This window comes from Mesocricetus auratus, unplaced genomic scaffold (genome assembly GCF_017639785.1).
Source record: "Mesocricetus auratus isolate SY011 unplaced genomic scaffold, BCM_Maur_2.0 Super-Scaffold_100018, whole genome shotgun sequence".
NCBI lineage: Eukaryota > Metazoa > Chordata > Mammalia > Rodentia > Cricetidae > Mesocricetus > Mesocricetus auratus.
The window spans coordinates 49,753,561-49,767,168 of NW_024429199.1; the positions used below are offsets into that span (position 1 = coordinate 49,753,561).

Here is a 13,608-nt window from a genome sequence, read left to right on the forward strand (position 1 = left end):
GAAAGTCAGAAGACACAAAAGATATACCCCTTCCTACTCCTTCTCTTCTTCCTTCTCTCTCATGTCCTTCCTCCCTTTCCCTTTCTCTCACCATAAAACCTCGAGAGGCAGGCAGTCCAGGAGATGTTCCCATTTCTTCTAATAACCAATGTAAACATTGGTGTAACATTCAAGCTATTTGATGTTTACAGTTCCTTAGGGACAATGGTTGCTACAGACGTTACCGTGGTCTGGTGGCTTTGGGGAAATGAAGTATCTACTCTGTGCAACACTCCCAGTGTCTTGTGCGCATTTCACCTTTTACCATCTCCCATCACTAAAAACTCCCCAACGGTTTCTTTAGAAGCTACATTGAAACCAGTACCAACACGGCTGTCAGATTTCACCTTTTACCATCTCCCATCACTAAAAACTCCCCAACGGCTTCTTTAGAAGCTACACTGAAACCAGTACCAACACCGCTGTCAGATACTTCCGACCTGTCCTCTTCTCTTGGCAGCACTTCACTGAGCGACTGCTTGCTTCCTAGGCTTTTATGCTGAGGCCTTGAACTGTGTTGGGAAGGGGTTGCTGGGAAGGAAACCCAGGACCTCGGCGTTCCAAACAAACACTCTACTACTGAACCACATCACCAGCTACTCCCCAAAGCCTACCCATTCCTTGGTAGAACGGTCCCAATGTGGACATCATACCCACCTTTTCCACAGTAGATTCCAGTCCAGTCATGGAAATGGGATTAAATTCCACCAAGTTAAACCAGAGTCAGATGACAGAAAGCCTGTATTCTTACCAAAATGCATTTTTATTTCTTTAAATAATTATTTGGGGTTTTTCAGTTCTTGCATCTAAATGAGCCTAACAGACTACTCAATGAAAAATCCACTCAGCTGTATTTTGATTGGACAAGGAATTTAGATAAGAAAGCACCAATACATAAACATCCTTTCAAAAGAACAAACACAAAATATTAAACCACCACCCGAAATGCATCTGTCTTCATAAGTTTTCCAAAATATTTTTCACACATTATCTGAGACTTCAGCTTAATTTTCTATAGCAAGGCCGGGCACTGGTGGCGCATACCTTTAATTCCAGTACTCGGGAGGCTGAGGCAGGCGAATCTCTGTGAGTTCAAGGCCAGCCTGGTCTACAGAGTGAGTTCAGGACAGGCTCCAAAGCCACAGAGAAACCCTGTCTCAAAAAAAAATTCCTATGGCAAGTACTAATTTTATGTTGTTTTCTGAGACTGGCTCTCATGTAGCCCTTGACTGTCCTGGAACTCACTACATAGACCAAGCTGACCCAGAACTCAATATGTAGACCAGGCTGGCCTGGAACTCAAAGAGATCAACCTCCCTGTGCCACCATGGCTGGCTATCCTAATTTTCTTAAATCTAAAAGAATAAGTATCCCTATGTATTAGAATCTGTAAGAGTCCATATCTACCTTTTCTACTATTGGAGGTGGGGGGAACATATGCTGTTAATAACTTAATATAACTGGGTTTTGAGTGTTTATTGTTAAGATAACACATGAAGCTCACGGATTTGTACATGTCATTTATTTTGAAAAGCCGTGTATATGAAACTGCTTTAGTCCTGAGCTATTCACAATAGAGAGCAAAAACCAGAACCAATGCCACGTAAGACTCTGTTTCATGTTTAGCTTCTACCCAGCTGTCCCATGCCACATCCCAGATCCATCTGCTGGCAATCTGTGAGAGAAAATTTAAAAGACTCAGAGGAGATGTGTTAAGTAACTTTTAAACTACATAGTTTGATTTTTTTAAATAGCGTGCCCATATCTCAGAAAGTTGTATCTGGGAAATAATTTGTTAGGCTGTGTGGAGTAACTCAAATGATAACACACCTGCCTGGTGTGCTCCAAGCCCTTAGTTCTATCCTAGCACTATGAGGAAAAACAGGAGGCTGGAGCCATGGTTCAGCAGTTAAGAACATGCATTGTGCTTCCAGAAGAAACAAGTTCAATTCCAGCACTAACGTCAGATGGCTTACAACCACCTGTAACTCCACCTCTGGGGGAATCTGTCACCTCTGGCTTCCTCACAGACTCTCGCTCATGAGCTCCCGCCCCCATCCCCCAAACACACTACATGATTAAAAAGTAACTATTAAGGCTGTGTCCAGTTTTCCAAGTCTCATGGAGAGACTGAGGAATGATGCTGCTTGGCTCTCTTCTTTGCTAGAGGCTGGTAGTTAGTTGCCTCAGTGAGTCCCAGGCTGGATTAGAAGGGCTCTCTCTATTTAGTGGAGCCTAGTAGCTCTGCCTATAGACCCAGTCTACTGTCCCAGACCATGCTTCTTGCCTCATTTAGAGATCTTCAGTCATGGCTGGCAGCAATGGTGCTGACTGTATAAATGAGATCCCTTGTGATGCCTGCAAGGACAAGCTTTACGTTCTGTGATGGATCCAAAATGGCCACCCTGCTTCATGGCAGGAACCTGGAGGCAGACGATGATGCAGAGGCCAAGGAGAAGCTGCTTCCCGGCTTGCTCAGCCTGCTTTCTTATAGCAAGTATCCAGGAACACTGGTCCAGGGTGACACCACCCACAATGGGCTGGAGTCTCCCATATCAATCACTAATTAAGAAAATGCCCTACAGGCATTTTCCCTCTTCTCTGATGACTATAGTTAAGTTGACATAAAACTAGAAAACACTATTGAGCCGGGTGTTGGTGGCGCACGCCTTTAATCCCAGCACTCGGGAGGCAGAGGCAGGCGGATCTCTGTGAGTTCGAGGCCAGCCTGGTCTACAAAGTGAGTTCCAGGACAGTCTCCAAAGCTACAGAGAAACCCTGTCTCGAAAAACCAAAAAAAAAAAAAAAAAAAAAGAAAACACTATTGACCCTTTTCAATGACACATAAACATACCATTGTTAAGCCATAACCTTTCCTTTCTTATTCATCCCTAAAACTCATACATTAATAACAGCACCACAATATAAAATATTCATCACCCTAACATGCCTAAATGAAACTTACTGGCTAATTAATATTTATTTTGATGTTTTCAAGATAAGGTTTCTCTGTGTAGCCCTGACTGTCTTGGAACTCACAATGTAGACCAGCCTGGCCTTGACCTCACAGAGATCCACCTGCCTCTGCCCACCAAGTGCTGGGATTAAAAGTGTGAACCACTACACCTGGCTTACTGGTTAATTAATTTAAATGACATTTAAATGATCAAAATTACTATGACCAAGAAACATGCTATATAATCTAGTAAATTATTGATAGCAAAATTGTATATCTAGGCTAGTATGTTGCAAACAATTTGCAATGAGAAAAGTTTTTGGTTTTTCTTAACAAAATGATGTTTGTATTCAAGAGGCCCTTAAGATCTCTGCATCCCTGGGGGCACCTCAAATCTCAAACAGATGGATGTTAGGTCACTGGGGCACTTACATTTATTGCTTGACCAGTCTTTTCAATAAATAATACTTTTACAATGAATTTATAACGGTGGTACCCAAATTCTTTGACTGTTGCCAATACCCGGTCTGCCAAGTCAAGTGACAAATGAGAGAAGGCTTTATCATCATATTTGACATCTTTAAGACTTTCCTTTAAAAAAATTGAGAAAAGTATCAATTTTTAAACAAAATGCTTTAAGTAAATAGAAAACATGTATCTAAATAATACCTACAACTGTTTTAAAATATATCCCTGAAAATTACCATACATTACATTTACCAATTTATTTTCAATAACAATTTTGGAAAAATTGCTTTCAAAATTATGTTCAGTTGTCAAAAGCCAGGATTAGTGGCATATGCCTTTAATTCTAGCCCTCAGGCAGCCAAGGCAAAAGTGGCTCTCTATAGTTCTAGGCCAGCCAGGTCTATACAGTAAGTTCCAGGCCAACCAAAGCTACAATAGTGAGACTCTGTCTCCAAAATTTTAGGTTCAGTTGCCCTTCATGATCAACACTTGAGTTGTAAGTTTCTGCATATGAGGCTACTCTGTCAACTTGCTGTAATTAACTCAGTTTTCATTTCTCACCAGGGAGACAAAAGAATTTCGAAAGGTCTCTGGAAATCCACAGCAAAGGAAGGAAACTCTGTGTGTTTATGATTACACATTCCAAATGCAGGTGTTAACTGGGCCAAGTTGACTTTATGTCACCACCTTCTCTGAGCATCTTACTCCTTACAGCATACAACTTAGCATATTTACTAATAAACTAACACATCTGAGAAAAATAGGCATGGCTCACAGACCATGAAGCAGGAGCAAGCCTTTTTTGTTTTGTTTTTCGAGACAGGGATTCTCTGTATTGTTTTGGAGGCTGTCGTCCAGCCCGGCCTCGAACTCACAGAGATCTGCCTGCCTCTGCCTCCCGAGTGCTGGGATTAAAGGCGTGCGCCACCACCGCCCCGCAGGAGCAAGCCTTTCTTAAAAAAAAAAAAATCAGATTTACTTTAAATGTACCCATGTTTTGCCTACATCTATGTCTGTGCGCCGCCACCTGTTCCCTGGCGCCAAGGGAAACTAGAGGAGGGTGTTTCACATGGTTGTGAGGCGCCATGTGCATCCTCTGGAAAAACAGCCAGTGCACTTCATCAGTGAGCCACCTCGTCATGCCAGGAGCCTTTCTTACAAACTTTGAGCAAGCTGGACCGACGGAGGTGCTGATCACAAACAAAGCCGTTGGTTAGCGAGCTCTCCGGGAGCGCACTAAGTCTGCGATAACACAGGGACTATACCAATCAACATCATAGGAAAAGAGTCAGGTAACTGTCCTCTGTCGATTCTCCTGCACCCTCCTATTCTACCCTCCTTTCTCTCTTCTTCCTCCCAACTTCTCCTATTGGCTCCCTGACAGGTTCCTTCCATGTATACAGCTGGTCTAAGCTGGTCTAAGACCTGCATTTGGTCTTGCATCTATTGTCCCAAAACTCAGTATCACCTGCTCTCTTCTGAACCTAACTCAAGCTCAAGATCAGTCTTCTCTCGGGGTAAACCCAACCCTGCTTGTCTGTCTAGGAATCTCTCCAAATCCATAGTCTGACTGTAACTCTGGGCTCAGGTCCCAGGGGTGGCTTCTGTAAATGAGGTTCATACCTCACCTATTTATTGTTTTGTTTAATTTTATTTACATGGTAGGGTCAAGTGAGGGACCAAAAATATACACATGTATCACACATACTATTAGCGTTGATCAGAACTCTTTCCCCAAACCATAAACTATAATATCTTTGCCAAATATCAATTATTTTAAATATGTAGTTAGCAATGGAGGGGTGGAAGGAAGTAGAGAGGTTCAGAATACGCCACCTAAAATTTGCTTTCTCATATAATTTTGACCCAAAAGTGCTTGAAGAAATTGTGAGTGCAGTAGCCTTCCCTTCCTTTTTCTTCCTTAAAGCAGGAGGTAAAACTCTCATGAAAAGGGTCCTCTCCAGTTCCAAGACAGAGGACAGACACTGCCATAGATCAGAGGAGACAGACACGCCACTTCCTCACTAGCCTTACTTTCCCAGGCACCTCTTTGGGATTACCCACTAAAGCCCAAACACCTTTAGCCATGCTTCCCAGCTTTCTCATCCACATCCCAACTAGCAGTCAAGAGCTTGACCCCGCCTTCCCATGCCTTTGCTTTCCTCACAAAGTCCCGAGTCTAGGCAGAAGTTACCCAAGTTGGCTTTCCTTTCAATCTGCCTTTTAGGTGAGGTGGAAACCTAAAGGGAGAGACACATCTGTAGCTGAGGGGCTGCAGCTGCTGGAAATCAAACGTTGACCCTCAGCGTGCAGATGCAAGCTGAGCACCTGGTCATACAGGTTTCGAATGGGACCCAGAAGTTGATCAGTGGAGCGTGAACTCATGTCTATTTCACATAGCAATCAGGTTCTCCAAACCTACCCTGAGCCAGTTATGGAAGGGCATGATTAGAATAGACATACTTAGCAGTTGGCAGAAGAGCCACGTTGAGTCCTTTACCTGTGAAGTAAGAGCTTTTATTGAAGAAAACCTCCAATGGACACATTTAGAATTACCTCTAGCTTACTCAAAAATAGTATGGTATCATGAGGGGGCTGTACAGAGCATTGCCATTGTGACTGCTACCACAGTCTCTTTCAAATGCATCTATGTTGAGAGAAGCCTTTTCCTTGCCACCGCTTTGGTTTTTACCCCCTGCCAGTCGCCTAGGCTCTGCCGCGTTGTAGTCCCCATATAACACACAAGACGCTGTATTAATTATGAAGTTGTTGGCCTTGCTTGTTTCTTACTGGCTGGCTCTGACTTAAGTATTTATCCCATAATTGTTAATCTAAGTATTTCTCTTACCGGAGAAGTTTCCGGGCTTCTTATCCCTATGGCGGTTATATCTTGACTCTCTGTGTTTCTCCTACCCAGAGTCCTCCTGGACTCCTAGTCTCACCTTTCTTGCTTCCCTATTGGCCAACAGTGCTTTATTGACATATACCAGGACTTCCCCCATCACATCTGCCTGGCTGCTCTGTAAGCTTGGCAGGCATCATCTACACACAGCTTCAGTTGCTGTATGGTCAAGGCTTCCCTGCTTGAGCACAACATCTCTTGGTACCTCCCATGTAGTTACTGAACTGAAGGGGGAAAAAAATGCCTTTTTCTCCATACCTACCCATAAGAGTCACTGAAACCAGTTCACTTTCAGCTAGGAAAGCCAGAAATGTAGCTTTCCTGTCCTAACTGAGGTGAACCAGTTATCCAGCTCTGTAGACAGAGGAGTTTTCCTGTTCCAACCGCCTGGTCCCAAATAAACATTGAGAGGCTTATATCTGACTATAAATGCTCTGCCAGTATCTCACGATTATTACTAACTAGCTCTTACATTTAAATTAACCCATTTCTATTAATCTATTTGCCACATGAACCGTAGCTTTAACTGGCCTCTAGCATCTTGTTTCTTTGCTGTTGTCTCCCTGGACTCCACCCTTCTTCATCCGAGTCCTGAGTTTGCTTGTCCTGCCTAATTTTATCCTGCCTTGCTATGTGCCAATCAGCTTATTAACCAATGAGAGTAAAACATATTCACAACATACAGGATTGTCCCTCAGCACAGCTCCATGTCAGAATTTAGTTTACAGGGAACTTGGTTGCCTTTCCTTCTAGGTTCAGACTGAATTCAACATTCAGAATTGTAGGCCCATTTAACCTCTATATTTTTTACGGGGAGTCCCTATAGTGAATACACACACACACCTTCCTCAATAAATATGATCACTTGATTTATTTTAGCCTAACATGCTCTCAATGGTCTCATATATGCCAGACAAGTATCTATCACTGAGCTATAACCTTGATCCCTAATTACCTTTAACATCTGCTGGACTTTAATTTCTACTGAATGTGCTTGGAATTTCTTCAAGGGCTCCATTCTATATGAATTAGCAAACTTTAATTTTGCCAGGGCACTCTTCCATTCTTTGCCTATATCAGCAATTGAATCATCAAATGGAGGTTCCACATACTGAACGTCATGAACAGATTCTCTCAGTCTTTCTCTTAAGATCTGTGCATACTGAAAGAGGAAAGGAGAAAGATTATGTTTCAGATGTTAAGGGTCTGCATACAGTGAGGCAGAGCTAACCAACCTGAAATGTAGGCATGCTTCCACGTAGTCACTAAATCTTAGACTATTAACTGCCAGCTAGTAATGGTTTCTGTCATCAGTTTGAGACTAAGTAACTGCCTGAGGTATAGGCTTTTGGGCTTGCCTATGGAGGATGGCTTTGCTTTGATTAACTAAAATGAGATGATCTACCCACTGTGGGAGGCACCGTTCCCTCGGAAGGGATCCTGAGCTGTATAAAAAGGAGTCAGGGCATGCGGCACAAGTAATCACTGCTCTCTGATTCCTGAGTGCGGATTCAATGTGATGAGCCGCCTCAAACGCCTGCAGCCATGACTCCTCTGTCTTGGTACCCTGGGACCGCAAGGCTGAAACAAACTCTTCTCTGTTCAGCTGCTTTTATAAGGGTATTTATCACAGCAATAGGAAAACTAAGACACACAAATACACAAATGTACAACTTGTGTGCAGATATTTAGAACACCTACAAAATATGCAAAAGGACCAGAAACAAGAGTAGCCTCCAGAGGGTGCTTGAGGCATAAAGATAAAGGATTTTCATGCTTCCTTCCTACCTGCAATTATGGAAATATATCCATACATTTAGTTATCTTTAAATAAATAGCAGATTTAGGCAGTATATTTATAAATCTTAACTTGAAAAGATAACAAAAGCATATATATTTGTGTGTGTAAATATATGTATCAGTCCATTTTTGACATGTGATATATCAGTCCATGATTTTGACATGATGCTTCCTTCTGAAGTATCCAATTTGTATCAGTAAACTAATTATTTAGAGCCTTATAGGTATGTCCAAACTGTGACTGACTGGTGGACAGCATGCACCCTAGGCTACCTGTGAACACTGTGAAAACAAGGCAGCACATATGTAGGTGACAAAGTCACGAAGCAGTTTCAAAACACTGGACAACACCATAGTATTTCCTGGAGCAACTTTCTAGTCCCTTAAGGTAGCAAGCTTCATTTTCTTAATAACCAGGAATTTCTCTTTTGTACATACTTGTCTAGGACTTCCAGCTTCGTTTTGACTGGACGTGATGAATAGATGTTTGCCTTAGTCCTATTAAGAGGACAAAATTCTAGTCTTCTACCACTGAATATGATGTTGGCTATGGCTTTTAATACATGGTATTTTAATATCCTGTTAATTCCAGTTATTGTTTATTCAGTATTTTTCATCATGAAGGGGTAAATTTTGACAAAAATGATTTCCTTAATCAATGAATATGATCACATAACTTACAGCTTGTATGTACTACATTGGTGACTTTTACATGATGATTTGTTTGCATTCAGGAAAACTTGGTCAGTCTATAATTCTTTGAATTGAATACTGATGATAGTGCTTTTTTAAAGGTGTTTTGCTTTCTGCAGTAATATTCATAAGGGTTATTAGTTGTTTTTGTTTTTCTTTTTAGTTAAGTTACAGGTGGTGGTATATGCTTTGGTACACATATGTAAAACTAATACATACAAAACTTACATGTACAAATCTGTGTACATATATTTGCATACTATTCTAACTTCACAGAAGTTCACTGAGGTGTATACACTTTGGATCTGATTGATTTCAGTGCATGATGGTTTTTTTGTTTTGTTTTGGGTTTTTTTGTGTTTTGTTTTTCGAGACAGGGTTTCTCTGTATTGTTTTGGAGGCTGTCTTGGAACTCACTCTGTAGACCAGGCTAGTCTCGAACTCACAGACATCCGCCTGTCTCTGCCTCCCGAGTGCTGGGATTAAAGTGTGAGCCACCAACACCCGGTGCATGTTGTTTTTTATTTGTAAGTTTTTAGAAAGAAATTTATTGAAAGTAAAAAAAAATTCTAGTGCAGGCAGTCACACCTAGGGTCTCACGCAGAGGCAGATACAGCGCTGGCTGTCCATTTTTTGCAGACACATCACTGAAATCTCCTAGTATAATGTTAGGTTGGTATGCTCCTCCTTTGAACATACACACTTTCCTTTCACATATTTTCATGCTGTACCATTAGTTGTATATTGGCAAGAATTGATGTTTTCCCAGACAACTGGCCCTCATCACTTTATTACTGAAGACTTTATTTGCTTTGATTTTTGCTTTGTCTTAAGTCTATTGCTACTCCTACTTAATTTTGATATTAGTCTGTCTTTCCCCATCCATCTCCTTTTATATATGTGTATTTTAAATGACCTAATTGTAAACTCAGTTGAGTCTTAGTTTAATCCATTCTGACACTATTCCATTCTTTTCTATTGTGATTTAAACTGAGCATTTAATATGATTCATCTTCTCTAATTTCTTGGCAGTTACTTATTCTTTCTCCACCTCCTCTACCTCCTCTCTTAACCCTAGAGTTAAGAAATATGCACATAAGATATTTTTAGGATAATAATAATGATAGAAAGTTTAGGTATAAAACTCTGGACTCACTAAGACAGGATAAAAAATACAGTAATTTCTCCAAACTTGCCAAATACAAATGGACTGGACATTGTGAATATAATTCTTAGTTGATAATTGTTGTTACTGTATATAATTTTACTGTACTAGAGCTAAAACCTTTCCTTTTTATTTAGACAAAAGGGGGAACTGTTGTGGGTTACTTGTACACTATGTAAAGATGTATTGATGTGACTGGTGTAACAAATAACTGAATGGCCAATAGGTAGGCAGGAGGTCTAAGTGGGTCTTCCAGGCAGAGAGAGAGAAACTGGGAGGAATCTAGGCAAGAAAGCTTGTTACACACACACACACACACACACACACACACACACACACACACACACACACCATCATACATTATATACATAGTACATATGTATATACTATACCACACACACACAGAGGGGACTCTAGTAATTCATCGGTTTCATTTCAGGTTTTCATACCCTGCCATTAAGTTTGAGCTTTGGTATGCTGTCTCTCTACCAGCTGTCACTAACTTTGGTGGTAGCAATTTGTCCTAGTCACTTTTCTCATGTATTTAAAAACTGATATGGGGTTTGCAATTTTTTGTTACTTAAAATGTAGGGACTTCAACTTCTTTATGTAAACAACCTGGAATTCTGTTTTTGAAATACACTTTGGCTACACATAGCCATTTAGGTCTAGTTTTCTTTCAGTAAAGAGGATGCTTCAGTGTCTTCCAATTCAGACGATTTTTGAGAAGCCTGCTGTTTTTTTTTTTTCATAAAAATGTTTGTATCAATGGTTTCAAGTATGTCTTGGCAGGATTTCCTGCTTCTTGTGCCTGGAATTCACTGAGATTCTTTGGTCTGTGGTTTTAGTTTTCATATTTGTTGCTTTTCATCTAGAATTTCAAGCATTATTTCTTACCTTTCTTTTTTCTTTATAGACTCAAATAACAAGAGTACTAAGGCACTTCACAGACACTGAACACCTTTTCAGAACTTTCCTCTCATGATTCTGTTTATTAGTCTCCTTTCTGTGAGATTAAATCTGCTAATTCCATTCAATGCACATGACCTGACACTGTTTATTTATGGAAGGCTAACTCAACCTTTCTCTTCAGAAGCAACTACTACCTTCGTTTCCAATACAATATACTCAAGGGACACACTATTAATACCCTGCATGACTAACATTGTTTTCAAGATTGCATAATTCTTCTGGGAATAGGACATGTGGAGCTTCAAATTAACCATTAGCAAATTGCTACCTTGAAAACTGCATTTCTAACATTTCTTCTTCATGTATAATACCGGTTACTTGGTTTAACATACTGTTATTAATAAAAAGGTATTTTTTCTTTCAGCTCCAATGAAACCCTTACCATCTTTTTAAATGCCACCAAATTTGTTATCAAGATAAGCTACTTACTGGCATTTACCTACATGGAGTCTACTTACAGACCTAGAATAAACTGAGCTTACTGATGTCAGTATTCCAATGAGACATTTATTTAGCTAAAGTTCTATTTATTTGCTAAAGTTTATGGTTTTCAAATACACATGCTTGAATGAGACTGATAAAGTTGCCAATTTTTTAGTAATCTGCCTAAGGTTTTGTAATCTTTGATTGCAAAGACCTAACTCTTGCTAAGCAAAAATGCAATTTATTGGAAACATGGGAGTAATTCAGGCAGGAAGATTCAGAAAGACACATGAAGGACACTCCAGTTTGCATCTGCCATCATAAAAAAACCCAAGTCTTTTCTTAGTTCATTAAATCTAATTTTGTTTACTCCTCCTACAAAGTTTAAGCAGTCACCCAAACCACTAAAGCCCTTCCCAGTTGGGGTGGAGTTACTTTTCTGAAAACATACCACTAGAAACACACACACAGAAAGTTGGAGAGCAGGGAAGAGCACTTCCTGCTCTTGTGGAAGACTCAGTGGTTCCCAGCACCACTTGGTGGCTCACAACCACTTACTGTCACTGCACTCATGGTACATATGCATACACCCAGGTAGGCACACCTACTCATAAAACAAATGAGTAATTTTCTATAAATGGACACAGGACAGTTAAAACCAAGAGGTGCTCATACCGATTGAAGTGTGTCCTGACTTTTCATATCAGAAATATGGAAACAAGTGGCCACTTGAAAATAACATTCAGTGTTAGGAAACATGTAGGATCCTATTTTACTTCCTAAGTACTATTAAAAGTCTAGAAGACTAGACTTAAAGAATATATATGCAGGCTCATTCAACTTTTAAGATAGGCAGTGGATTCCCAGTCTTGTCTCAAAGTATAGAAATCTTTATTTACTGTTAGTAACCCAAACTTTAACATAGTACAATGTTTTTCCTAGGTGTGTGAATTTGGCATTCTTACTTTTTTTCCTATCTGTTTTTTTTTTTCTCTGCAAAACTCTTGCCACAAAAGAGACATTAAAACCTAAAATGCTGCCATCACTCTAGGTGATCTTGAAATGGCTAACTTTTCAAAAATGCATCTTTCCTGTTCTGTCTAGCTGCATCCTACCAATCATGAGCCACATGAAGTAGACATGAAAACACCTAGTGTCCTAGGACACGGGTTCTAAGCTCAGTTCTGCATCCTTGGGCATGTTTTCCCTTATGGCCTCAACAGAAGATGGAGTTTTGATGACGTTAAGGGTTTTAAAGGACAATCATATAGAAATGCCAGTGTTCTAATGCCAATAAGATGGGATGCTGGCCTTCCCTACTGATAACTGAGAAGTAAAATTTCAACTTTTCCTCTTAAATATTCTTCAAATAACAAGACTTCATCGACCTGCACAAGTCAGTTTCTTCTCTCTCTCTCTCTCTCTCTCTCTCTCTCTCTCTCTCTCTCTCTCTCTCTCTCTCTCTCTCTCTCTCTCTCTCTCTCTCTCTCTCTCTCTCTCTCTCTCTCTCTCTCTCTCTCTCTCTCTCTCTCTCTCTCTCTCTCTCTCTCTGTGTGTGTGTGTGTGTATGCATGGTATAAACTCACTTGGGGTTGGTAAGCCATGCACATACTAAAACTGCGTTTAGAAGGCGCAATGTGCACAACCACTGGATAACTCTGGACATCCGCAAGCTAAGCCTGAAAAGAAGCGAGAACCCGCCGTGTAAAGACTTTCCATCAGTTAACTTAGGATTCTGTGGATGCAACCACCAAAAGCCCTCAGCCTTCAACGTCTAAACCACGCTGCTCCACCTAAACCCAGCTTGGCAAGGGCCGGGAGGACGGCAGAAGGAACAGGACAGCCATCCTTCCCGCGGCTCCGGGCGCCGGCAGGGAAGAGCAGCCCGGTCTGAAGGGCGGGCGGGCAGCCTCGGGCCTAGCGCTCTCCACTCACTGCCTCCTTCTCGAACATGCTAGGCCTCCTCTCCCTCTTAGGCGCCACCGGCGAGTGATGCGTCGCCTGGCCGGCGGACGACTTCGTCATTCGGGGTCTTCGGTCCATCTCGATCCGTTTCCCCGAAGGCGCCGCGCCTCCCGCCGCCGTCTATCCGCCCAACTACCCCGCCGGCAGCGATGCCAGAGACGCCGACTCTCGCGCCGCGCGGCACGCGGCCGCATCCCGGAAGTCGGGGCTGGGGGGGCCACGGGC

At 41.4% G+C, this 13,608-nt stretch overlaps 1 protein-coding gene across 2 annotated transcripts; it reads right to left on the reverse strand.

Moving 5' to 3' along the window:
* Positions 1 to 1,550: 1,550 nt before the first annotated feature.
* Dynlt2 (dynein light chain Tctex-type 2) lies at positions 1,551 to 13,579 on the reverse strand. 2 transcript variants are annotated; one of them, XM_040728298.1, is made up of 4 exons: positions 13,354 to 13,579; positions 7,321 to 7,527; positions 3,428 to 3,586; positions 1,551 to 1,714 (listed from the first exon to the last, which is right to left on the reverse strand). In XM_040728298.1, exons 1-4 carry the CDS (start codon positions 13,459 to 13,461, stop codon positions 1,604 to 1,606), a joined length of 585 nt encoding a protein of 194 aa, XP_040584232.1. In that variant the 5' UTR covers positions 13,462 to 13,579; the 3' UTR covers positions 1,551 to 1,603. The 2 variants fall into 2 exon arrangements, with proteins under 2 accessions (XP_040584232.1, XP_040584233.1); XM_040728299.1 differs by lacking the exons at positions 1,551 to 1,714; positions 3,428 to 3,586 and adding an exon at positions 4,441 to 5,963.
* Positions 13,580 to 13,608: the final 29 nt, after the last annotated feature.

What these genes read in the sequence shown, in the direction of transcription:
- Dynlt2 (XM_040728298.1), bottom strand. Translation starts at nt 13,461, where the DNA reads ATGGACCGAAGACCCCGAATGACGAAGTCGTCCGCCGGCCAGGCGACG. An exon ending in GCATGTTCGAGAAGGAGGCA is followed by an intron (nt 7,528 to 13,353) that starts GTGAGTGGAGAG and finishes TTCCTCTTTCAG; the next exon opens with TATGCACAGATCTTAAGAGA. An exon ending in AAGTCCAGCAGATGTTAAAG is followed by an intron (nt 3,587 to 7,320) that starts GTAATTAGGGAT and finishes ATTTTTTTAAAG; the next exon opens with GAAAGTCTTAAAGATGTCAA.